General features: G+C 51.6%; 1 protein-coding gene and 1 long non-coding RNA gene across 9 annotated transcripts; one reads left to right on the top strand and one right to left on the bottom strand.

Moving 5' to 3' along the window:
- Positions 1-18: 18 nt before the first annotated feature.
- Positions 19-7,579, bottom strand: Phospho1 (phosphoethanolamine/phosphocholine phosphatase 1). Of its 4 annotated transcripts, none has more exons than XM_071604044.1 (5): positions 7,263-7,579; positions 5,842-5,929; positions 3,456-3,573; positions 2,391-2,644; positions 19-1,796 (listed from the first exon to the last, which is right to left on the bottom strand). In XM_071604044.1, exons 3-5 carry the CDS (start codon positions 3,501-3,503, stop codon positions 914-916), a joined length of 1,185 nt encoding a protein of 394 aa, XP_071460145.1. In that variant the 5' UTR covers positions 3,504-3,573; positions 5,842-5,929; positions 7,263-7,579; the 3' UTR covers positions 19-913. The 4 variants fall into 4 exon arrangements, with proteins under 4 accessions (XP_071460145.1, XP_071460144.1, XP_071460146.1 ...); XM_071604043.1 differs by having other exon boundaries at positions 3,456-3,550; XM_071604045.1 differs by having other exon boundaries at positions 3,456-3,550; positions 7,372-7,579.
- A 4-nt stretch (positions 7,580-7,583) lies between these two features.
- LOC114083378 (uncharacterized) lies at positions 7,584-22,916 on the top strand. 5 transcript variants are annotated; one of them, XR_011705167.1, is made up of 4 exons: positions 7,646-7,714; positions 19,146-19,292; positions 20,065-20,809; positions 22,195-22,916. It is a non-coding gene; the product is annotated as an uncharacterized lncRNA (long non-coding RNA). The 5 variants fall into 5 exon arrangements; XR_003581135.2 differs by lacking the exons at positions 19,146-19,292; positions 20,065-20,809; positions 22,195-22,916 and adding exons at positions 8,215-8,477; positions 11,959-12,131 and having other exon boundaries at positions 7,584-7,714; XR_011705168.1 differs by lacking the exon at positions 22,195-22,916 and having other exon boundaries at positions 19,146-19,216; positions 20,188-21,948.
- Positions 22,917-23,627: the final 711 nt, after the last annotated feature.

Raw genomic sequence — 23,627 nt, 5'->3', positions numbered from 1 at the left:
AGTAGAGATCTCAGTCACTTTGTCCCCCTTCACCTCCTTTATAGTTCTCAAACACCAGAGGGAGAAGGGGCTTGGGTTTCCCTGGCTCTGCTTAAAAACATCATGGCTTCCTGTTCCATATGGAAGGAGGGGGACGTGGAGGACGACTTTGGTGAAGTCCCTGGGCTCTTGATGCATAGACGAGGCTGGGATGCAAGGAGACACGCAGCGAAGTCCCTGGCAGGCGTTAACCTGAGGTGGACGGTGTGCTACCTCACTCCACCACTAGGAGGCGACTATCCTGCTGGCTTTTTTTTTTTTTTTTTTTCCTTTTTTCTTTTTTACCGTATAGAGGTGCTGACCGGGTAGGAGGGGGGCGGCAAGGTGTTGCGAGCACAGAAATAGTGAGATTTCCGGGGCTGAAGCAAGATCCAGGAGGCCTGGAGCTGTCAGCAGAGAGGATCATCTGTCTCCACGGAGAGTCCGGTGCCCCGAGGAATTTGGAATCCTGGGTCCCCCTTGAGGAAAGACTGGGGGAAGGGGAGGTTACGCAGCCCGAGGCAGCAGTTAAAGCAGTGGGAGGTGTTCCTTTTCTTATCTGTCAAGAAGCCCCCACCTCCCAGTTCAGAGCACATGGGTTTTGGAAACACTGCTATCTTTCAAAAGGTATGCACGCCACTCCCCCAAGGACCAGACTCCAGAATTTAAGGGTTTGCTGCAGGGGACAGCAGCCGATCTGGGTTAACTGCATAGTTAGGGACCGTTCCGAACTCCTCTCCCGGCCCCCAAATGAACGAAATTCCAGAAATTTCCGGAGGGACATAGTAAAGCCAAAGGGGAAAGGGAGTAGTAAAACTAGGTTTGTCTTTCCCAGTTTCCCCTCCCCGCCCTTCCTCCCCGCTCTTGCCCCGGGCGCCCCCTCTAGCGGCAGTGCTCAGCACGTCTTCAGCACCTGTTGCAGATGGAGGCGCACTTCGGTGGCCGTTTCCCAGGGCACCACGCTGGCACGGAAGGAGCTGGGTTCGGCCTTCTGTGCCTCCTGAATGAGGCGGTGCATGGGGTAGCCGCGGCGCGGGAAGGCCACATCACCGCCCGCCAGCAGCCCCATTGGGCAGAAATCATTCGCACCGTCGCCCACGTAGAAGAGGCGCTCGAAGTGCACACCATCGTGGGCCCGCTCGCGCAGGTAGTCGCTGAGCACCTTGTGCTTGCACATGTTGGCTGGGCAGCGCGTGCAGCTATGCGTGTGGAAGGGCCGCAGCGCCAGCAGTCCCTGAGCGTCAGGCCCAGATGGGTTGCTGAGGATGCGGCGGAACAGGCTGTGGTGGCCGGCGGCGCGCAGAGCGCTCTCCACACCAAAGGTGTTGGCATCCGAGATGAGAATAACCTCGAAGCAGGAGCCCTGCTTGGCCACAAACTGCAGCAAGTCTCCCATACCCGGAGACAGGGGGATGGCCTCGTAGATAGCGCTTAGGTCCCGAGGCCGCACTCCCTGCTCACCCAGGTACTTGAAGACGCGCTGCATGTATTCGTTGTAGAACCCCTCGCGGTAGGTGGCTCGCAGGCTCTCGGGCAGCCGCTGGCCCGGCGCAGCGCGCACGATGGAGTCGTCGCTGTTTTCGTCCACAATGGTCTCGTCGAAGTCGAAGGTCAAAAGGAAGCGCGGTGTGCCTTGAGCAGCCATCCCGCTGTCCTGGGAGCAGGAGGGAGGGGAGCAGGAGGAGGAAGAAGGGACAAGCAAGAGGGGGCGCGGCGGGAGCCGGCCAGGGAGAGGCTGGTTAGCGGGCCACGGCCAAAGGCGCTGGCACGTCCAAGACCTGAGGAGGACCCAAGGCTGGTTAAGCTCTGAGGAGTACCCAAAGCTGACCCCCACCCAGCCTTCCCCGCCCACCCTCTTGTGCCTTAGTTAGCCATACTAGGATTCACACCCAGGGGACCATCCTAGCCCTGAAGGGCTTCTTTGGTTCCTGTTTCTGCTAATCTCACCCAGGGTCACTGGATGAGGTTTGCAAGGGTCAATTTAGAAAAGTAGCTTCCTAGGGATTGTCCCTTTGGGAGGTTCCTGGACAAGAATGATTTAGAGAATTCCAGTGGCCCTTGTGGTTGGTATGGAAAAAAGGGGGGTGAAAGGAATAGATCCTCCTTTCTCAACACAAGCAGAGTTGGGGGACAGGGGGACTACCCATGCACCCCGCTGGAGTAACCTCCTTATTTTCCTTTTGGTCCTTGTAGGATCAATGGCTTATGGGACTGTGATGGACAATAAGGAGCCAGGCTCCAGGGAAGGGTCTTTGGGCATCCTCCTAGGCAGGTAGCTATGGAGTGCCAGGCCTCAGGGTTAGGTGCCTGGGCCTCTGCACTGGCCAGAGAACTGGATTGGGCCCTTGGAATTACCAAGTAGGTAGACTGACCACATAAGACCCAGGGGGGTTCTCTGGGAGCTGCTTCCAGACAGATGGCTCTGGATAGGGGTCCAGGGATGAGATAGAGCTTCTCCAGGGATTTTAGAGCCCTGTGCTGACAGCTGATCACTAATCACTTGCCAATTCCCTGGGAGGAACGTGTCAGCAGGTGGGGTTTCTGCCAGAGTCCGAAGCAAGCGGGCAGCAGGAGAAGCAGTGGGGCTTGGGAAGGTAGAAGCCTCCCTCGCCAGGCCACGGCATACCTGGGAGACAGGTAAGGGAGAGGAAAGAGAGCAGCAGTGGCTGAAAAGGCAGAGGAGGAGGGGGCAGGTAGTGGGCACGTGAGGGGAGGACTTGGAGGAAGTCATGCTGTGGAATGTGGAGACAGACTGCTTAACAGGAAGACAGAGAGGGGTGTCCAGGAAGTGAGACCTTGGGCCACAGTTATGTTAAGGAGGGATGGTGGTGGTGGTGATGTGTGTGTGGACAGCATGGGAAAGGATGGGGGCAAAGGGGAAGTGTCAGGGCACAAAGAAAGGCAAGCAAATGAAGACAGCGAGAGCCCTCGACGGCATGTCGCTGCCACCTTGTTTGCCAGCAGCAGCTAAGTGTGAGAGACAGCATGAATGGATCCTGTACAGCTTCAGAATACCCACCACATTGCCTTCCCTCACCCCACCTCCCACCCCAATTCATCTCGATGGAGTCTGGTTTCTTCCTTCCCCTCTCTCTAATCTGCCTGGTATGTTGATGGCCTGGCAGACCTTGTAGAAAAAAGCCTAAACTCCTCATTTTAAAGATTTGAACCTGGTTACTCGCCTCCCTGACAGAATGGTCCCTTTGACCTCATCCCTAGAGTCATCCTCTGCTCTCACCAACATCCATCTGGGAGTCTCAGCCCAGGATCCCTGGAGCTGAGGATGTAAGGTATCCCACACCTGGGATAGAAGCTTTCAGGGATTAGTGGAGCCCAGATGGAGGTGAGAGCAAGCCTGAAAGGGGTTGGATAGGGCTCCTCCCACTCCACAGTGGGAAAATGTGGGCTGAAGCCCCATCCCAGAGGGATCCACTTACCCTAGTCAGGCATCGGAGGCCAGCAACTGAAAGACACCCACTCATCATCACCGCCTCTAGGGACTCTGTTGGCCTCCAGCTGTTCTGCAGAGCTCCTGACAATAAAAAAGTCCATTTACTGGGCCCAGTCAGCTGGCTTTGCTTCCACCACTTCTGCCCACTTGGCCCTGTTCTCTTGCTGAGCCCCAGTAGCCACTCCCAGGATCTCAGCAAAAGCAAGCCCTTAAATGGGCACAGCATTTACAGATGTACCTTGGTTATTACAGATGTACCTCTTACAGTCCCCTAGCATGCCAGAGAGGTCACAGATGGCGTTATATTAGAGACCAACACAACTGATTTGCCACTGTGAGTGGCAGTAGCATCTCAAAACCATATTTCAGAGTCCAGAGTCCAGTTCTCCAGTGTGATCACTGCCCCCTACACATGTAGGGTCATACATCATAGTTTACAAACCACTTTTACTCATTCTCTTACTACTCAGTCTGGTGAGATCAGCAGATAAAGGTTCAGAGGTTGACTTACTTGCCCAAGGCCATGCTGTTTACATGGGGTAGAGTATGGTTCATGAACCCTTGGCCATAGCTTTATCTTCTCTGTGCCCTCAAAAGGTAAGGGGCCTCCAGACACCATGGCACATGCCTGTAATCCCAGCAATTTGGGAGGCTGAGGCAAGAGGATCACAAGTTCAAGACAAGCCTGGGAAATTTAGCGAGACCCTGTCTCAAAATAAATAAGGACTGGGGATTTAGTTCAATAGAAGAGTACTTACCCAGCATATGCCAAAATCTGGGTTCAATCCCAGTAACACACACACAAGTAGAACATAAAAATAGAAAAGGATGGGGAAATAGCTCAGTGTAAAGCGTCCCTGGATTCAATCCCCAGTACCACACCAAAATAATACAATGATGTGGAAAGGCCAGTGATCAGCATTTATTGTATCAAAACTGGGGGCGCTGACACCCCTGGGTTCTACAAGTGATCTGGAAATGGTCTCTCTAGTGCTCTCAGAGGTCTGGGATCCAGCAGATAGGACAGGAGTCAGGTTGAAATCTCTGCTGGATTTTGCTGCATGCCTTTGGGGACCAGCTTTGGCCTCTTTGAGGCCTACACCGATGCAGCTACAAAGAACACCACATAGAGCTGCCAGCTCCTCCCTGCTCCCATAACCCCTTCCATCCAAGGGTTGAGTGAGAGACCAGAGAGAGGCATGTTGGACAACTGGAAAGCTACTAAGAGCCAAGAGACTAGACCAGGAGCAAAGATCTGACTGCTTGCTGCCCTCTGCTGGTGACAATGGATGACACTGTAAATGCCTCTGACTTTGTCAAGGTGACACTCTCCCCTGACCATCCCAGGGGAGCAGGGAGAAGCTGCTGGCCTCTACAGAGACTGGGTCATACAGGGACAGAACATAGGCTCTATGACTTTCCATCTCATAGCATGCCCTGCCCACCCATCCCCTGACCACGCGTGCATTACCATTTCAGTGAGGAGAGGATATGGGTTTAAACTTTCCCCCAACAACTTTTAATTGGGAATAGGGAGAGGGCTCAAAGCTGAATGGTGCAGTTGGCAAAGAGTGTGATAGGTTGAGAAAGGAGACATGGGTTAAGAAGAAAGTGAGAGGGAGGAAGACATGGGGGGCAAGGGAATGGCAGGCTGGTGGGAGGGTTTCCCCAGTCAGAATCCTGGGTGATATTACAAGTCTGCTGGGTCTAGATGAGTCAAGGAGAAAGGTCAGAGGATGCCACTCCCATTGCAAAAGCAAACATGGATAGGCACGTGTCAGGCACGCAGAGAAGCAAAGGAAAGACAGGAAGACGATGGGGTGGCCAGAGAGAGTGACAGAGACCAACTTCCATCCCACAGAAAAGGGTCTCACCACTTTGTCCGTGTATCCTTTCTTTTTTGGAATATTCTTCTTATTCCTTTTTTAAACCAGGTATTGAACCCAAGGGTGCTCTACCACTGAGCTACATCCTTCACCCCTTTTTCTTTTGAGACGGGGTCTGGTTAAGTTGCCCAGGCTGGCCTTGAACTTGTGATCCTCCAGGCAGCCTTTTGAGTTGCTGGGATTACAAATATGCAACACCACGCCTGGCTTGGTATATCCTTCTGATCTTTAATTATGTTCAAAACTTCTCATTTCTCATAATAAAAGGCATAGCTACATTTTTTCATCTAATAGTATTTAGGGAAATCAGTTAAACACTTGTTTGGTAGATTGCCCTTGATTCTTTTCATCTTCAAAGCAGAAAGCCAAGCATCTTCCCTGGAGACTGAATAGTCCATGCTGTGACACCCCCACCCCACCCAAAGCAATTAGAGGGGCCTTCCCCAGTTAGAATCTGGCTCCTGTAAATTCCAAAAGCTCACTCACCTCTCGCAGCTTTGTCCTGAGTGATCAAATCCTTGTGGTCACCAAGAGGGTCTCCAGAAGGTCAGGATCTCTAAGTTTCTCTCTCAGGCTAGAGCAGGGAGAAGAGAGTAGGGTTTCTGGGAGTGGCAGGGAGTCCATTTCTAGTCCCATGTAAGATTAGTGCCTGACTCCTTGATTTATCTGGGATCATAGGTTCCTGCCAGCTTCCTCCTATCTTTGACTCAAAGATTAAATCTATGTGAAGAGAGTGGAAGAGTTCCTGGGAATGGGGAAGAAAAAGGACCCTCTTTGAAATTGGGCCTTAAACTTGAAATTCCCCCTTCTAGTGGGTAGATGAAGTCCTCAGGAAAAGTTTTGGGGAGCCTGGCACTGTGTGGCTCAGGCCTGTAATCCCAGCAGTTTGGGAAGCTGAGGCAGGAGGATTGGGAGTTCAAAGCCAGCCTCAGTAACAGCGAGTTGCCAAAGCAACTCATTGAGACCCTGTCTCTAAATAAATATAAAATAGGGCTGGGGATCTGGCTCAGAGGTGGAGTGCCTCTGAGTTCAATCCCTGGTACCAAAAAAAAGTTTTTGGGCAGTTTTGCAAAGGGCAAACACAGGATGGGAATGGGGTTGAGGACTCCTGAAATCCCACTGTACCAAGCCCTCTCTGTCCCAAAACAAGTCTCATATCACTAGAAATCAGAGTTAACATTTTAAAGCTGGAATTCCCTCCATCCCCCACACAGCACCCCCAACTTCACCACCTTTCTTGTTCACCAACCCCCAACAGCAGCTAGGAAAAACAGGCCCAGAGAGGTCAAGCTAACATCACCCATGGGGAGGGGGCGATCACACAGCATCAGAATCAGGATTAGAACTCAGGGGTCTCTGAGCCTCCTGGGAAAACTGCAGCTGGAGCTTCTCCTATGGCCCTGGAGGCTCCCTTAGGCTCTGAGCTCCCCGTCCTGATAGTTTCGGGGCAATGATCGTGCATTGGTGCCAGTGAGAATCTGAGACTAGGAGTCACCTCTGGGCTCTCTCCCCGCCTGGGTGGACAAGCTGAGAGGAGATCCTCACTGGGTAGGGGTAGAGAGGTGGCAGCTGCGGTGGGGTGGGGGGAGATATTTTTAGAGGTGACTGGAAAGCAGGCACTCTGGCACACCCCCAGCTGGCGGGCGCTTCGCTTTAATGCGGGCGGGGGGTGCGCGGCTTGGGGAGAGGGCGACAGGGAGCAAGAAGGCACCTATTCCATGGCTTTGCCAGAGCTGGAACGAAGGGACACGGGGGCACCAAGTTCTTGGGGGCGTAAGAGGACTCTTTCCTCTGCTCCAGGGACTCCCCCACCGCCACGGGCGTGAGCGAGCGCCCTGAAACTCCACACAGCCCCCACCCTACACTGGGACCCCAGCCCTCCCCACCTCGCGGAGCCCAGCACTCACGTGGTAACAGTGGCGGCAGAGCTCTGTCCCGGCAGAGTTTGAAGTGTAAGGAGTGGGGAGGGGGTCTAGGTAAGGTATTTAGGCGCAGGATGGAGTAAGCGGTGCTTACGGGAATTGGAAGGGGACGCGGTGTCTTATCCACCCCCGGATTTCTTGGCTTCGGCTCACGAGTCCCTCCAGTCCAGAGGGACCGTGGATGATGTGCGTCTGAGCTGTCCCCTCCACTTGACCCCCATCCCTCCGGGCCGCGGCCGCGTCCCCTTTAAATGCCCGGGAGCGGGAGCCCGAGCCGCTGCCGGCGCTGCGGCTGCTGCAGCACCGGGACCCACCGCAGTCCCCGCACGTCACAAGCGACTGTCCAATCACAGTGGCGCCGGCGCACATCAAAGGGGCGGGCCGCCCGCAGACCACGCCTCCCGGCTCTCCCGGAGGCTGTACGAGCGAGAGCGAAGGTGGGACTGGGCCCAGGGGCAAGGGTGGGAGGTTGGAGATGGGGCGCGTCCCATCTGAAGCTCACGGGTGGGGGACACCCTCCTTAGAGTGGCCGCGGGCCTACGCCAAAGTCCAGATCCACTCGCTTAGCAGTGCAGGGCGGTGGGCTTTCTCCGCCTCCGCCTCCAGGGCTCTGCTTTCTGGGATTTTCAGAAATTCACCTCCCCCTCCAGCCTATTCCGCACACTGTCCCTAAACCTGGCCGGAGGCCCCGCTTGACCCTGCCTGGGAAAGCAGTTCCCCTTCCACGTGCGCCTAGCTTGGTGTCATCTGCCCTCTAGGCGGAGTCGCGATGCCCGGCTCCACCCCTGGGGACCCTCTTCCCAGGTTATGGGTTCCGAGGGATTACCGCGGGTGGGATTCTGTCACTCCCCTACCTCGTAAACACTGATTTAGGGGCTGAACAGTTTGTCCCTTTGCAAATGGTACTGTACATTTTAAAAATGCGCTTTCTCCTCAGCTTCCTCGGAGTCCGCTCCCAGCCACACCCCTCCTCCTCCGGTTTTGGCCACTCCGCCTTCTGGTGAAGGGACCGAGAGGAGATGAGGATTAGAGAGGAAAGAGGTGCAAGTTGTATTTCCCGAGAACATGATATGAACCAGGCTAGATGGCCGCGTATGTCACTGAATATTCACAACACTCAGGAGAAATGATTTGCCCAAGAGTTCAAACCCAGGGACACCTGACTCCATTGGGTCCCAAAAGGAGTGTGGGCGTGAGCATGTAGGCGTCCCAGGTCCGGATTCTAACTTCAGTCCTTCCTAAATCTTTCCTTGCCTGCTTCACTCTTGGAAAAACCAGATGTAAAAGCTGGTGAATCTGGAAGTCCTAGCGGGAATGAGAGTCAGCAAGGAATCGCCCCGTCTCTGTACTCAGGCCTGGGGCTTCAGTAATAAACGAGACAGATTGTCCTGGTTCCTCATGGGCTAAGTGGAAGGAACGCTTTAAAGCTTTCAAACTCATCTTGCCACTCTTTCCCTTCAAACCCCGACCGGCTTCGGTGCCCCAGCTCCTTAAACCATCTTGCTGTTCCTCTTTACCTTCACCCCTTCCTCCTCTTCCTGCTCCCCAGCATCCTCAGCAATGCCCCCGCTTTCCTTGGGGCCTCCCTCCTTCAGGAGCACATGCCATGGGGAAGGCACAGAGGTGCCTTCCGGATGGCATGTTTCTGAGCCTTGGCATCATCTCCGCTCTCTGCCTGTTACAATCCTGCAGCCCACGATGGTCCTATGTGTACTACTTGGTGCTGGGAATAGTTTTACATGTCAGCTCATGTAACCCTTGCCCCTCTGTGAAATGGGTGTTGTTCAGGTTCATTTTACTGCAGGTAAATCAAAGTCTAAAGCCTTGTGCTTGCTTACTTCACCCAGTTAGTGAATGAATGGGATTCCAACCCATTCCAACCCGGTTGCTTAAACATTACTCCACACAGTCCCTCTCATTCAAGGTTTGTCACCCCTCCTCTCCTGTAAGTAACAGGTGGAGACCATGTTTATCCTGTCTATTAATGTGGCCCCCAGCCCCTGTTATAGAGACCCTGGCACACAGTAGGTCTTAGATGTTTGCTGTTGAATGAAATAAGTCCCCTGCTGTGTTCCAGGTCCTACACTCTATTTGTGTTTCCTTATTTAATTTTCATAATAAACAGGGTGCTCCGATATTATCCCCATCTTACAACAAGGAAATTGAGACTCAAAAGATCAAGCCACTTGCCAAGTGTCACACAAGTGTTGGGGAAGCTTTTGAATCGAATCCTGACCCTCTGATGCAATTTCAACCTTGTTCCCAAATGATAGGATTGGGGGAGGGGGAGGCAGATGACTTCCTGTTGGCATCAGTGCCCAAATTTTCTGCCCAATTCTGCCTTCCAGGTGCCACCTGCAAGATGCCTTTGTGAAATAAGTGTAGAAACTCCTGTTTCTCCCTGCGCTAATTTCAGGACACAAAACTGTTTCTCCTTCCACTTTCTTTACTTTCTCTTCTTACTGTCAATCAGTAAGCAAGCCAGATGACCAGCCAGCCATGTACCTAAGATGGGACAGAAATGGAATGGGAAGTCCACCTCCCAACTGGTAGAGGCCTCTGCCCAGCACACAGACAGTGGATCTTGCTTTCCCTTTCTCTTTCACCTTAGGACTTTAGTCAGTTGACATGGCATAGAGCTTGTGAGAACAGGAGTCATCTGAGGTGACAGGGCTTGCTCAAGTCTGGTGAACCCTGACTCAGGCAGCCAGGGATGAGCTCTCCACCTGCTCTTTCCAGAGAGTGAGTCACTTGCCCAGTGTCTCGGGGTTAGAGTCAAAGGAGGCCAATAATCCAAGAATATTGCTCCCACTCTCCAGGTGTCTTTCAGTGGGAGGAGCAAGGGGGAGAGGGAGGGACAGGACAGTTCAGTCCGCACACTTCACCTGCAGGCGAAGAAATGTGTCTGGAAATCATTGGGGTGCTGGTCACATACTCCCCACAACCACCCCCCACAACAAGGCAAATTATATTTAGTATTCCCATTTTTGCAAATGAAAAAGCCGGAGCACAGGAACATTCGGAAAGCACCTTGAGCCAGGCGTGGTGCTGCACACCTGTAATCCCAATGACTCAGGAGTCTGAGGCCAGAGGATTCCAAGTTCAGGCCAACCTCAGCAATTTAGCAGGACCCTAAGAACTTAGTGAGACCCTTAAATAAATTTTTTATCTCAAAGACTAAAGAGGGCTGGGGCTGGGCTCAGTGGTAAAGCACACGGGTTGAATCCACATAATAAGTGGGGATGGCGAGGGTGGGAAAATAAAAGGCTCAACTCTTCATTCTCATATTTCTCTCTACCCTACTAGTTTCTCCATTTTACAGATGAGAAAAAAATGAGACACAGAGTGGTATGAACTTGCTCAAAGTCACAGGGCTAGGAAATGGCAGAAGGAAGAGTTAAACCCAAGTGGCCTACATTCCCATCCCAAATGCATGTCCTATCCAAAAGAAAGTGTCCCCCTGCAGGACAAGGAAAAGGTACCCACCTGTAATCCCAGAAGCTCAGGAGGCTGAGGCAGGAGGATCACAAGTTCAAAGCCAGCCTCAGCAATGGCGAGGCACTAAGCAACTCAGTGAGACCCTGTCTCAATAAAATACAAAATAGGGCTAGGGATGTGGCTCAGTGGTGAAGTGCCCCTGAATTCAGTCCCTGGTACCCCTCCCCCACAAAAATAAAGGTACCAGTCCTGAAGAAGGGAATCGAAGGGAGACTTGTGTTCTTAGGTATTTTTATTACTGATCACAGTCTTTGGCCTACTCATTGCTGTCTATTAACGTGGAAAGTTGATGCTCTGGCTTCTAGAGCAGTCTGACTTGGAATCAGGATACCGGGTGTGAACTTGCCTGACTTCAGGCAGGTGGCTGTCCTTGGAACCGCATTTCCCTACTTGGGTGGAACTCAGGAATTTTGAGGATGGTCTGCAATAATGGAAACCAGAGAGGGAGACTTGGGGCTCCTCAACGACCCAAAGGCCAAACAGCGCCTCCAAGAACCCTCATTTCCAAACCAGAGCCAGGGGTGCTTCAAGGAGCAGGGGTGAGGACAGGAGCAGGGAGCGGGCTTGAGGCTTTGAGCTAGCACAGAAGGCACTGGGGAGGGGAATATCTCTGCTCCCTTCTCTGCCCAGGCAGCAGCCAGCCCAGCCACCTGGGTCCACAGCCCCAGGAGGGCAAGGTGAGAAACATTTTTGAAATATTCTGGCTGGAGTCCCTGGACTCACCCAAGCCTGCAGAAGCCTGTCTGCTTCCCCTGTGGTACTTGGGGCATTTCCTCAAGTCTGCCCCCTGCCCGCTGCTCCCATGGGAGAAGATTCTTATTTTCATTTTCCAACCCTGGGCTGTGAATTGACCCTCCAGGTTCTAGCCCTGGCTCACACACTGTGTGATTCTGGCTAATTTGCTAGACCTCTCTGAGTTTTGCTCTTGTGGGATCCAAGTAGGTTGCCCCACCCTTAGAAGAATCTGATAACAACATAGATCTGGGCTCAGAACTTCAGAGCTTGATCCCATCACTAGCTAGTTCTACACCCACCCTGTGGCACTTCTAGGCGTCACTAGCAGGCTGCATTCATGTTTGTGTTCCCATTGATTCAACAAAAGTGAACTGCTTCAGGCCCTGGGAGATAAGATATTGAACCAGACATTGATCCTGACTTATGGGAGCTTGCAATCTTTCTACAGGGAACTTGAACAAGAAAAGGAGCTTCACAAAAGAATGTTAAGGCCTGTTGCAGTGGTGCACACCTATAATCCCAGCGGCTCTGGAGGCTGAGGCAAGAGGATGGCGAGTACAAAGCCAGCCTCAGCAATTTAGCAAGACCCTGTCTCTAAATAAAATATTAGAAAGGGCTGGGGATGTGGCTCGGTGGTGAGCATCCCTGGGTTCAATCCCCAGTACCAAAAAAAAGAAAAAGAATGTTAGGGAAGAGCTGCTGACCCTGTGCCGACCCAGGAATTCTGTCTCATCCTCTAGCAGCTCAGGTAGCTGCAACCCAAGGTATCTCCAGAATAAAGAGAAGACCATTATTCAGGGGCTGGGTCCCCCAGAGAGGTCCCATTGCCCCCAATGCCTCCCCTCCTCCTTGCCTTCCCCACTCAAAGCCCCTTCTCCCTACAACAGACTCAGCCTGCCCTCCCTCAGTAAGTAGCCTTGATGAGCCATCAGGTGGCGGAGGGGGTGGGACGGGAAGTGTGCAGGTCTGAGGACTAGGCATACTCCTCCCTAGCTCCGTACAGAGTCTTCTCGATGTCTGAGCCTGGATTTCCTTGAATGCAAAGTGGGTCTACTGCTACCCTGCCCACCCTGCAAGGAGGTTATCAAATTAGATGAGGGGAAGGATGTGGAAGGTCTCATATATTGTATCAGAAGATCCTTGGCTGGGTATGGTGGTGCACAGCTGTGATCCCAGCAACTCTGGAGCCTGAGGCAGGAGGATCCCAAGTTCAAAGCCAACCCCAGCAATTTAGCAAGGCCCTAAGCAACTTAGCAAGACCTTGTCTCAAAATGGGGAAAAAAAAAAAAAGGCTGGGGATGTGGCTCAGTGGCTAAGTGTTCCTGGGTTCAGTTTGTTTGTTTTGTTTTGTTTAAAGTGTCCTACATATTTTCATGGTGCAGTGTGGCTGAGGGACGGCCTCCAGGTTCCAGTGTTGCTCATACCCTACCCACTAACAGACTTTCAAGGCCCTTCTGGAGTCTGGCAAGTGGAGATTCCTGCTCAAGGGTTTGCCTTCCCTGGACTGACCTATAGGAGGATCTAGAGAAGTGGAGGAGGGGGGAGCTAACTTCCCCCAAAACCAGTGTTTCAGAGAATCTTCTAAGAGGATATTTGCTGTGACAGGTGACATCAGATGCCAATCAAATCGGCTTTGCTTTGCAAAATAGAAACTAATCACCCTCCTGCTCGCCCCTCAATAGCCTCCTACTGCTGTTGGGATCCAGTACAGACACCAGCTCACTTCCCATAAGGCTGCAGCTACTAGGTCAACTCCTGCCAATCTCTCAGGCCTTACCCAGTGTCCTCTTTCAGTTCCTTGAATACAAGCACACCAACTCTTTCTGGCCTCAGAGCCTTTGCACATACTTTTCTCAGCTTTGAGTGTGCTTCTTCCTGCTATGACGCCCTGGTTCCTTCACATGAGAGATGTGTTCACTGTTAACTATCATCTCCTAGGTAGGTCCCACTGTTACCGATCATTGTGTTCTTTACCTTTACAGGGCTTTGGACAATTTATAATTCTATATGTAAGTGGAATGTATCATCAGATTTCTTCCAGTTTTCAAATGTGTTGCCACAGGCCCTTTGCACTTCATATAGCCTCTGCCCAGAAGACTTCCCACCCCATCCATGGCTCCTCACTGATTCAGGACTCAGCTCCAATGTCACTTCCACAAAGAAGCTTGTCCTGCTCACCCCCGAGATCAGGATCTCTTGTTAGGTGTCTCCACAGCCCCCTGTATTTCTCCCAGGTGATTAATTAACTGATTGATGACTGCCAACTCCGGGGCTGGGCCTGTAGCTCAGAGGCAGAGCACTTGCCTGGCATGTGTGGGTCACTGGGTTCGATCCTTGGCACCCCGTAAAAATAAAGGCATTCTGTTCATCTACAACTACCAAAAATAAATAAATAAATAAATAAATAAAAATAATAAAAAATTAAAAAAAGATTGCCAGCTCCTAGAAGACAGGGACCGTAGTGTTGTGCACAAACCTTGGTCCAGAGTAGCTGCTAAATAAATGTGTGTTGCCTGAATGACTATAGAATTCTCTACCTAGTCACATTGCATAGGGTGTTGTCTTGGGCTTGGAACGGGACCAAAGCCAGCTGTCCCCACCTGAGTCATGTCATAACCCAACCATCTGACTATGATATGCTAGCAAAGGATAGGTCTGGTGGAAAGCATTTTCACACCTTCCCCTGAGCAAACTGCACTACTAGGAATCTTCCCATTCCCAAGGCAGGTCTATGTTGAGGGGAGCAAGGGACTGTCAGGATCCCAGCATTCAATGCCTTTTGCCTCACTCTAGATGTACCCGCCAAAATTAGAGTTCATCCAAAATAAGAGTCCCTCATGTTTTCAGTGGGCTTTGGAGCCTACAAAACAATCTCTGTAATTCACATTATTTTCCTGATGAGGAAAAACAAGGCTGAGAGGTCAGGTGTCAAGTCCAAGGTCATGTAGTTAGTTAGGTGGCCAAGGCAAAGCTTGAAGGCAGGTCTTTTGAAATTCAGCCAATTTTCTGGGAGCAATTATTATGAGGGGAAAGGCTGTGCCAACCAGAAAAGATTCTAAGACTCTGGTCCTTTGGGTAATTGTTTGATTCATTTATTAATTCATTCAGGAGATACAAGTTCTGGTGGGCCAGAGTTTTGTGCTGGCCTTTTCAATCTAGGGTCTGCGAATGGCTTGAGTTTATTATATATATTTTATCTTCTTTCTGTACCACTGAGCTACACCCCAGCCTCATCCGAGTCCCCTGCCTGGTTGGGTGATTAAAGCCCCCACATGACAGCATCTCTGGCTCTGGGTATCTGGGCCAGCACTACTGCCCTGGGACAGCTCCTCTGGGAAGATCAAAAATAGAAACACACACACTGCCACTCACTGATGCCCCCAGCTCTGCAACTACTCCTGACCCCGGGGAGATATTTGATTTTCCCCTCTAGCATTAGTAGCCCCCCACACTGGTCATGTGTGGCCGCGTATGGAGGGCTTGCCTGTGTCAGGCACCTTGATGCTGACCCGCTCCTGTCTGCATCCCCACAGCATGGCTGGGAAGAGGTGAGGCGAGTTCTAAGAGGGCCTATGGGTGGTGGTGGGAGGAAAACTGGATTAAGATCCTTCAGGGATGGGTCAGTGGTCACGGCTATTCACTCCCCATGAGAACTGAGATCTAGAGGACTCGTGCTAAAATCATTCCTGTCTTCATTCTTTTTTCTGACAACTATTTCTTGAGCATCTTCTATGTGCCACGTAAGCGTTGGGGATCATGGTAGCCTCCCAAGGTGGCCTTGATCAAACCTATCTCCAAGGGTCTACACTTCAGCCAATCTCCTGCCCCCCACAAAATACTGGACCAGGGAGTCAAGAGACATTCCTTCTTTTTTGGGGGAGGAGGGCAACTGAACCCAGGGGTGCTTTGCCCCCAGCCCTTTTTACTCTTTATTTTGAGGCAGAGTCTCCTTAAGTTGCTGAGGGTTTTGCTAAGTTGCCAAGGCTGGCCTCCAACTTGTGATCCTTCTGTCTCAGCCTCCCGGTTGGCTGAGATTACAGGCGAGCACCCCCACACCTGGCAAAGGACATCACTTCCAATATTAGATTATCAAAGACTGTGGTTCTGTCTTAGATGTTCTCTCCTTCTCCCTCTTCGTTTGGATCATTTGCTCTGGGGGAAGCAGGTGCCCATGTGGGGAGCAGCCTACCAAGAGGCCCCAAATTGTCTGGCCAATGGAAAAATTGGGGCTGTCAATCACCACATGAGTGAGCTTGGACACAGACCCTTGGCCCTGGTCTGGCCCTGAGATAGCTGTGACCCAAGAGGACAGTGGCTCACAGAAACAAGAAATGCTTGTTGTAAGTGGCTAAATTAGGGGGTAATTTGTTACACAATAATAGAAAACTCAATCAGGGAGACCTCAGTAAACAAAACCAACAGTGCTCTTGCGTTCTATGGAAAAGAAGCAGACAGTAAACACGATGAATAGGTTAAAGACCCCAGTGTGCCAGACAGCAGTGAGCGCTAGAGAAAAATAAAGCAGGGAAGTGGGATGGGAGTGGGGGAAGTTCGATTTAAGCAGTGTGATCAGGGAGGAGCCAAGTGACAAGGGGGCATTCAAGCAAAGAGGAAGCGGATGAGCCACATAGAAATCAGAGGGGAAGCTGGGTGCAGTGGCCTACGCCTGTAATCCCCGCAGCTCTGGAGGCTGAGGCAGGAGGATCTCAAGTTTAAAGCCAGCCTCAGCAACTTAGCGACGCCCTAAGCAACTTAGTGAGACATGGTCTCGAAATTAAAAATAAAAGGGGGCTGAGGATGTGGGTCAGTGGCTAAGTGGCCCTGGGTTTAATTCCTAGTACAAAAAAAAAAAAAAAAAAATTCCTTTGAGCCCAGGATGAGCCTGAGAAATATGGCAAGACCCTTCCCCTACTTTTGTGTTAGGTACTGGCAATTGAATCCTGGACCTTAAGCATGGTGGGCAAGCACTCTACCACTGAGCCACATCAAGAGCCATTGAGACCCCATCTTAAAAAAGAAGATCAGAGGGGAAGAGCATGCAGGCAGAGGGAATGACGGCAAAAAGACAGGGACATGGGACACGGCTAGATCATGGGACTCCTTTGTGTGTATGTGTGTGTGTGTGTGGGGGGGGGTGTTTGTGCATGTGGCACTGGGAATTCCAGCCTGAGTCACTGGGATTACAGGGGTGCACCCACCACACCTGGCTAGACCTTATATATTTTGCCACTAGATTTATTGTCCTTGCCAAACTTGGCTGTGGTCACTCACTGTGCTGTTTCTAGAAGTGGGATGGTGGGGTGCTGGGTCCCCCACTTCTCATGTTCTCTCCCTGAAGGCCCAGGCCCTCCACCTTGGCTCCCTGGCTCCATTCTGGGGAGTGAGTCTGAAGGTGGCAGCAATTCCGGCGGCCGTATTTTCCTAGTCCACCCTTGGAGCAGGCCTAAGATGAAATCAAGGTTAGCTTTAGGATGAGAGGTTAGGAGGGAGATGCAATCTGGATGCAGAGATACTGACATTTCACAGGTCCTCCAATAATTTATGGAAGCAACAGAATAATCCAACTGGAGCCCAGCGGCTGTAGTTGTTGATCTTTGCCATTTCCCTCTTTGGGGCAAACTGTATACAGAGTGCATGTCTATTTCAGCAAAAAGTTCAAAATAGGAACCTGACTTGGTGCACACCCATCTCCCTCCCAGTAGCAGAGTCCTTCTTGTAAGTGACTCAGGGCCTGGGGACTTCCCCTTCCACACCCTCCTCCCTCTTAACCCAAGGATGTCTGCCTTGTCCAACAGCATCCTCAGAGCCTCCAGGGATGGAAGAGGGGAGCTCCTGGGCCTCCCATCAGCAGGCCCATGACCATGGCAACCAGATTTAACAGATCAGGATGGACAGACTGTGCCGTGAAGCCTGCAGTTGTACTTAGAGAACCAGAGAGGCCTGGGCTTTCCTGGAAAATAGAATCAAGTAGCCAAATAACATCTAAGAGACCAGACATCCTAGAGGGACAGAGGAATCATTTGCTGATTCATTCATACCTTTTTTCAAAAATATTTCTTGAACCAGGCGTGGTAGTGCACACCTGTAATCCCAGCGGCTTGGGAGGCTGAGGCAGGAGGAACGTGTGTTCAAAGCCAGCCTCAGCAACCATGAGGCACTAAGCAACTCAGTGAGACCCTGTCTCTAAATAAGATACAAGATAGGGCTGGGGATGTGGCTCAGTGGTCAAGTGCCCCTGAGTTCAATCACCAGTACCACCCCCCACCACCCCCCAAAAAAAATCAGAAAAAAAGGAAAAATATATTTCTTGAACACCTATTATATTCCAGGTGCTGGGAAGGGCTACTCTGGGAGCACTTGCAGTTGGCTAGGGAGATAGACAAGTGCACAGGCAAGAACACGGTGCCCCTGGTAAAGTCAGGAGAGCCATCCATCCTGGACCAGGGGGAGGACCAGGGAAGCTGGTGTATGTGTTGTGATGTCAGGGGAGGAGTCCATGAGAAATGGCTTATAGCTGAGATCCGAAGGATAAATAGGAGTTAGGTGAGAAGGAGAACGATGTTGAGGAGAGCAAGAACTTGTGCAAAAGTCCTGAGGTGTGAGGGGAGATATAAAAGGCAGACAGTAAAGGGTCTTTTGAGTTTCATCCCTAGAGGTTGTGGGGAGCCACATTTTTTTTTTTTGGTATTACTGATGCTCTGGTATTATTAACACAAAAATGCATGCTCAAACACACACACACACTTTTGATGACTCTCCGGCTGAGCACACCTAGCACTTGGAGAGAACACAGCCCAGACTGACCCAGTCCCCAGGGTGTTGTGGGGATAATGACAAGCTCTCTGTACCCCACCGCAAGCAGCAGGCTTCAGGATCAGGTTCAAGGACTGCTATACTGGGCTCTGGTGGGTGAGGCCTCCATCCCACCTCTGCCTACACTGAACCAGTCTGTCTCTAGGATGAGGAGTTCATTTGTATCTCCAAGGTGGCAGGGCCTCCTCCCCGAGCCAGGGTGCCCAAGATAACAGGGCAGCCTGGGAGCTGTTTATGAAAAGGCTGCGGAGCGGGTGGGTAGGCCCTGGGGAATCAGGACTGCTACCCCAGATAGCAACTGGGGCGGGGAAGGCTGCCTAAATTACAGCTCCTAGAATAGAGGGGCCCAGAGGGTGTGGCGGGGCGTCCTCCCAAGGAAGCCCTGGCAGCCTGCCAGGCTCCTCCAGGCTCCAGGCCCTGCCGCAGGCCGAGGCTGGGTGACCACATGATAGGCGGGGCGGTGGGGGATCCATTCCCTCTTGGCCACAGCAGCCCTGCTGCTCTGAGGGGGAACCAAGCAGTGGCCGTGAGCTCCTCGGGGTTAGGGGAGACCAGCCTGGGGAGACCTTCTAGAAGGGGTGAGGATAGTAGGAGAGAGTAGGGACAGGAGGGGGGAGGAATGACATCTGGCCTGCCTCTGGGGGAGACGCTCCATCACAGGTCCCTGTGGATATTTCATACATAAAAAAAAAGTGTGAGGTACTCTAAAAATAACAAGAGTGACAGGCTAAGGGCAGCCATGTGTCAGGCTGCTCTGACAGTGACACACACTGCCTCGGTTCACCGCACAGCCCCACATGTGTCACTATCCTCATTTTACAGATGTGGAAACTGAGGCCCCAGAGGTCCAGAGCCTGCCACGTAGACCTGGGGAGTGGCCAACATGACCCCAGGTTTGTTGGACTGCAGAGCCGGGCCCACAGTCATCTGTTTGGAGTCTTTTCTGGGTCTCAGTTGCTCGTCTGTCAGGTGGGATCACAGTCTCTTGCCCTGTTCTGCATGGGCTTCTAGAGCTGTAGTCAGAACCACATGGGCACAGTGGTAGGATGTGCCGGGAAAAGCATCCAGTTCATGGCCTAGCTAAGTACACTGTGTGACATATCCCTGTCCCTTCCTTCTGTTCTCCTTTTTGTAGTGGGATTGAGCCCAAGGGCACTTTACCACTGAGCCACATCCCCAGGGTCTCACTAAGTTGTGGAGGTTGGCCTTGAACTCGCAATCCTCCTGCCTCAGCCTCCCGAATCACTGGGCACCACTGCTCCTGCCCCGTTCTTCATTCAGTTTTCCTAGAAGGGGTGGCTTAGAGCAGGGCACACCTGCTTTCCTTCTCTCTGAGGATTTTCTGCCTTGAAACCAACTTGGCAACTGTTTGTAGCCAAATCTGCTGATTTTCAGCTGAGGCTGGGCAACCCCACTCCTCTCCAGGTTCCCAGCATCAGCTCTCTCTTTGGCTGGAGGCTCCAGACAGACACAGCCTCAGCTCTAGATGACCTTGACCTCAGGCTGCTGCTGGTCTCTGAACCTCCTGCTCTCCAACATGTATTACTTAATGTCAGGCAAGATCTTCTAATATGCCCCAGGGGATGTACTGCAATGAACCCCAGAGTCTGGAATTTGCTGATTCATCTGGGAAGCCAAGGACAGGTTAAGGGCACCCAGTCTGGGGACAGGAGGGGACAACCTGGCCTGCAGTTTCATGGGCACTCTGATCCTGAGGATGGCCTCCTCTCTGCCTCTCTAGGTTCTGACCTTGCAGTGACTAAGCACCATGCAGGGAGCTGGGAACCACACCCTCCACCTGCTCCTGCCAGTCCCTGTGGGGCTCCCTTTCCAAGGCCAGGCCTTCTCTCCCCCCTACCCCCAGGTTCCTCATTGGTCACCTCAAGGAGCTGTTTCAACCTGGCACCTGGCACCTTGGGGTGTTATTCATAATTGCATTGTTACAACTGCCCGCAGCATGGTAAAACTGGCCCTGGACTCTGCCAAGCGAGAGACCATGCTCCTGCCCAAGGCGAGTGCCCCCTCCTCCCAGGAAGGAGAATCGCTCTCCATGCCTGCCTCTGTGTCCAGTGCTGCCCTGGGCACCAGAGGCACAGACAAGGGTGCCCTCAGGGAGCTCACATTCAATGGGAGACGCGAGAAACAAGGAAATTCACGGATGCCAGAAGATGATGTGTCCTTTGGAGAACACAGGCATGAGGGGGACATTCCCTTCTCACCAAAGCCCTGTGACAGAACACTTTGTGACCAGGTGTTGAATGCTGTGAGGGCAAACAGCAAGGGATCCAGTCCTGCAGGAAGCAGGGACTCAGGTGTGTCCTGATGGTGGTGTGTTCCAGAGCAGTGGGGACTCAGTGTGTGGCCAGAGCCGGAAGCCCGTGGAGTTACCGGCTGGACAGAGTTGTGACTCAGGCAGAAGCAGGTTGAGGGATGGAAGTTTCCACCGTGAAGATCCTCCTCAGCTCCAACCCACGTGCCTCAAGCCGGTTAGTTCTTTAAGCTGGGATAAAGCTCAGCCCCAATCTGCTGTTCCGAGGCTCCTCTCAAGGGAGAGTGGCCAGGCTTCCCCTGCAAGGCAGTGTCACCTCGATTCCTTTCTGCCCTGCTCTGCTCCCCTCCCCAATCCTTCTACTCCCCTGCATGCCCAGCCAAGAGACCACTCATCTGTTTACCCACCTCTCTTTACCCTCGCTTGGCAGCTGCCATATTGTCATTATCACTTCCTTTTACATCTCTCTCCAGCTAAACTGAGAGCCATCATGGGACTGGGACTAGGACTAGCTTAAAACTTCTTGGAGTTTAATGCACTGGGTACCCTGAGGTCTTAATAAATATGCTGAAGTTGATTGGGATGGTGGATGCTCACCAGAGGCCACCTCTCTTCTTGGGGACCCCATGACCACAAGCTGCCTTCTTCCTGTGACAGCCTTTCATGGGCTTGTGGCTACAGAGCAGGACTGGTGGGCATCGCAGGAGCTAGGAATTCCAGGGTTCACATAAAGAGAATTGAGCAGGAAATGTCCATTTCTCTTTTCTGTCCTTGAATTTCACCTTGTGAATACTAAATTCATATCACCTCTAGAACATCACCTAAGGTGAGTCTGTGATCTTACTACCCCTGGGTTCCAAGGAGGGCTTCAATAAGGCAGCGGGAGAGGAAGCTTAGTGAGGACCTTCTGCCCACACCACCCCACCCCACATCAACAAGAGGAGGAACTCTGCTTTCATTATTCAGTTCTGTGTGCGCAGATACGGTTCCACAACACGCACACCTACAGGGCTTGCAAAACACTAGTGTAGCTGAACGTGTTGGAAACTCTGGTTCTAGACTGCTATGAATTTGACCAGGTTTGGCCTGGTCAGTCTCCTTATCTAGAAATAAGGACATCCGGAAATACCTTCCACACCACAGCAAGATAGCTGGCTGGGGACTGAACCCAGGGCCTTCTGCATGCAAGGCAAGCTCTCTGAGCTGTATCCCCAGCCCCACTGGCAAATTCTTCAAACCAGTTTCCCCACTTTAATGATTGTAATCTGGGTGATTCTGATCCAGGTAGTCCATAGACCACCTCGTGGTAAACCTTACTTTAGGAAAATCCCTAGAAGAGAACATTTTATTTCTGGAAGGACATATATAAGAAAGGAATAAAAGTGGTTCCTCTGGGGAGGGGGAGGGGGGTTGAGGGTGGGGGGGCGAGAGGAAGATTTCCTTTTCACTGAATTCTTTCTTTGTACCTTTTGAAATCTGTACCACATGCTTGCATGATTGTTAATTTATCTCAGAAATAAATGTAAAACATTTAGAGCCTTGTTCAAAGACAAGGCAAACACCCAACACCGTATGACGGCCTGCTGTGATCTCCCTGCACAGGTGGAAACTGAAGCAGTCAGAAGCTGGAGAGCACATTTTCGAGGAAGTGTGTCCACTGCCACCTGACCAAGTCACTCAGGGTCATCCTGAGAGCCAAGGAGAAGGGGTCCAGGGAGCTGACCAACTGACCTCTCTCTCACATGTGGCACCCAAGCTGGGTGAAGGGAGCAGGAACTGCTCAAGGTGGCAGAGAGGTTAAAACTAAACAAACCCGCAAATCCACCCAGCACACAGGGAGGTGCCTGAGTTAGAACACTGGCAGCTCACCTTAAAAAAAAAAAAACTGCCTGGAGGGATTGTACTGATCTGTGTATTCAGCTGCCCCCTCCCACATACTGTCAGTGCCTCCAAGGCAGAGAGATAGTATCTTGCTCATCCTGTGTGTCCAAGGGCCAGTGCCCAGCCCTGTTTAAGACCTGGATGTAAATGTCTGAGGAAGGAGGGCTTTTCATAGTTCCATGCCAGGCCTCTGTGTTACTGCCGCAGCCACTGCGCCCAACAACTAGCAGCTGACCCCTTACAAACTGATCTCTTTTGTTTCGCAGACAAACATCTGGCAATCCCATAAAGCAGGTTTTGCCATTACTACTATTATCTCCATTGAACAAATGAGGAAAGTGGTCTTGCATCTACCATTTCTTATTTTGTGGTGTGTATGTGGCCGAATCATGTCATTTCTTTGGGTTTGTCACTGGCAAAATGGGAGCCATGGTTTCTGATACATCCGCAAGCCAGGCAACAAAGAAGATTCAGGATTCCCGGAGGCCACATGTTCTGAAGCACCCAAGGAGGGCTAGCTTCTGTACTGAGATTTTGTTGTTGTTGTAGTTCTGGGGATTGAAGCAGGGGCACTTTACCACTGAACCACATCTCCAGCTCTTTTTTAGTTTTTATTTTGAGACAGGACCTTGCTAAGTTGCTGAAGCTGGCTTTGAATTTGTGATCCTCAGACCTCAGCCTCCCAACTCACTAAGATTACCGTTCACAGCACATGGCTGGTCTATGACATTTCTGCTGCCCCACAAGCCTCAGGAACTGGGAGTCATCATCCCATTCTGGATGTACAGGTTCTATCTTTGATCAAGTTGATAAACCTGCTCGTTTTTTCTTTTTCTTTTCCTTTTTTTTTTTTTTTGTACACAGGATTGAGATTGAACTGAGGGGCGCTTAATCACTGAGCCACATCCCCATTCCTTTGTATTTTCTGAGACAGGGTCTCACTAAGTTGCTTAGGGCCTTGCTAAATTGCTGTGGCTGGCTTTGAATTTGAATCCTCCTGCCTCACCTCAGTCTCCTGAGTCCCTGGGATTACAGGGATGCATCACCATGTCACTTTTCTCATCTTTCTTTTGGTCATCATTAGGAGTTTGTTGGCTGAGAGGGGACAGGCAAAAAGACCTTTATATTTCACTAACAACCCTTTTGACTACCTA

This window comes from Marmota flaviventris, chromosome 17 (genome assembly GCF_047511675.1).
Source record: "Marmota flaviventris isolate mMarFla1 chromosome 17, mMarFla1.hap1, whole genome shotgun sequence".
Lineage (NCBI taxonomy): Eukaryota > Metazoa > Chordata > Mammalia > Rodentia > Sciuridae > Marmota > Marmota flaviventris.
The sequence above is the reverse complement of the archived record's forward strand: the minus strand, read 5'-3'. Positions and strand labels throughout refer to the sequence as shown.

Excerpts from the sequence above, each read along its gene's own strand:
- Phospho1 (XM_071604044.1), bottom strand. The coding sequence starts at position 3,503 with ATGATGAGTGGGTGTCTTTCAGTTGCTGGCCTCCGATGCCTGACTAGG. Across the intron at positions 2,645-3,455 it reads GCCTCCGATGCCTGACTAGG|GTATGCCGTGGCCTGGCGAG; the intron begins GTAAGTGGATCC and ends CCTGTCTCCCAG. Across the intron at positions 1,797-2,390 it reads ACCCCCCTGGGTCTTATGTG|GTCTTGGACGTGCCAGCGCC; the intron begins GTCAGTCTACCT and ends GGTCCTCCTCAG.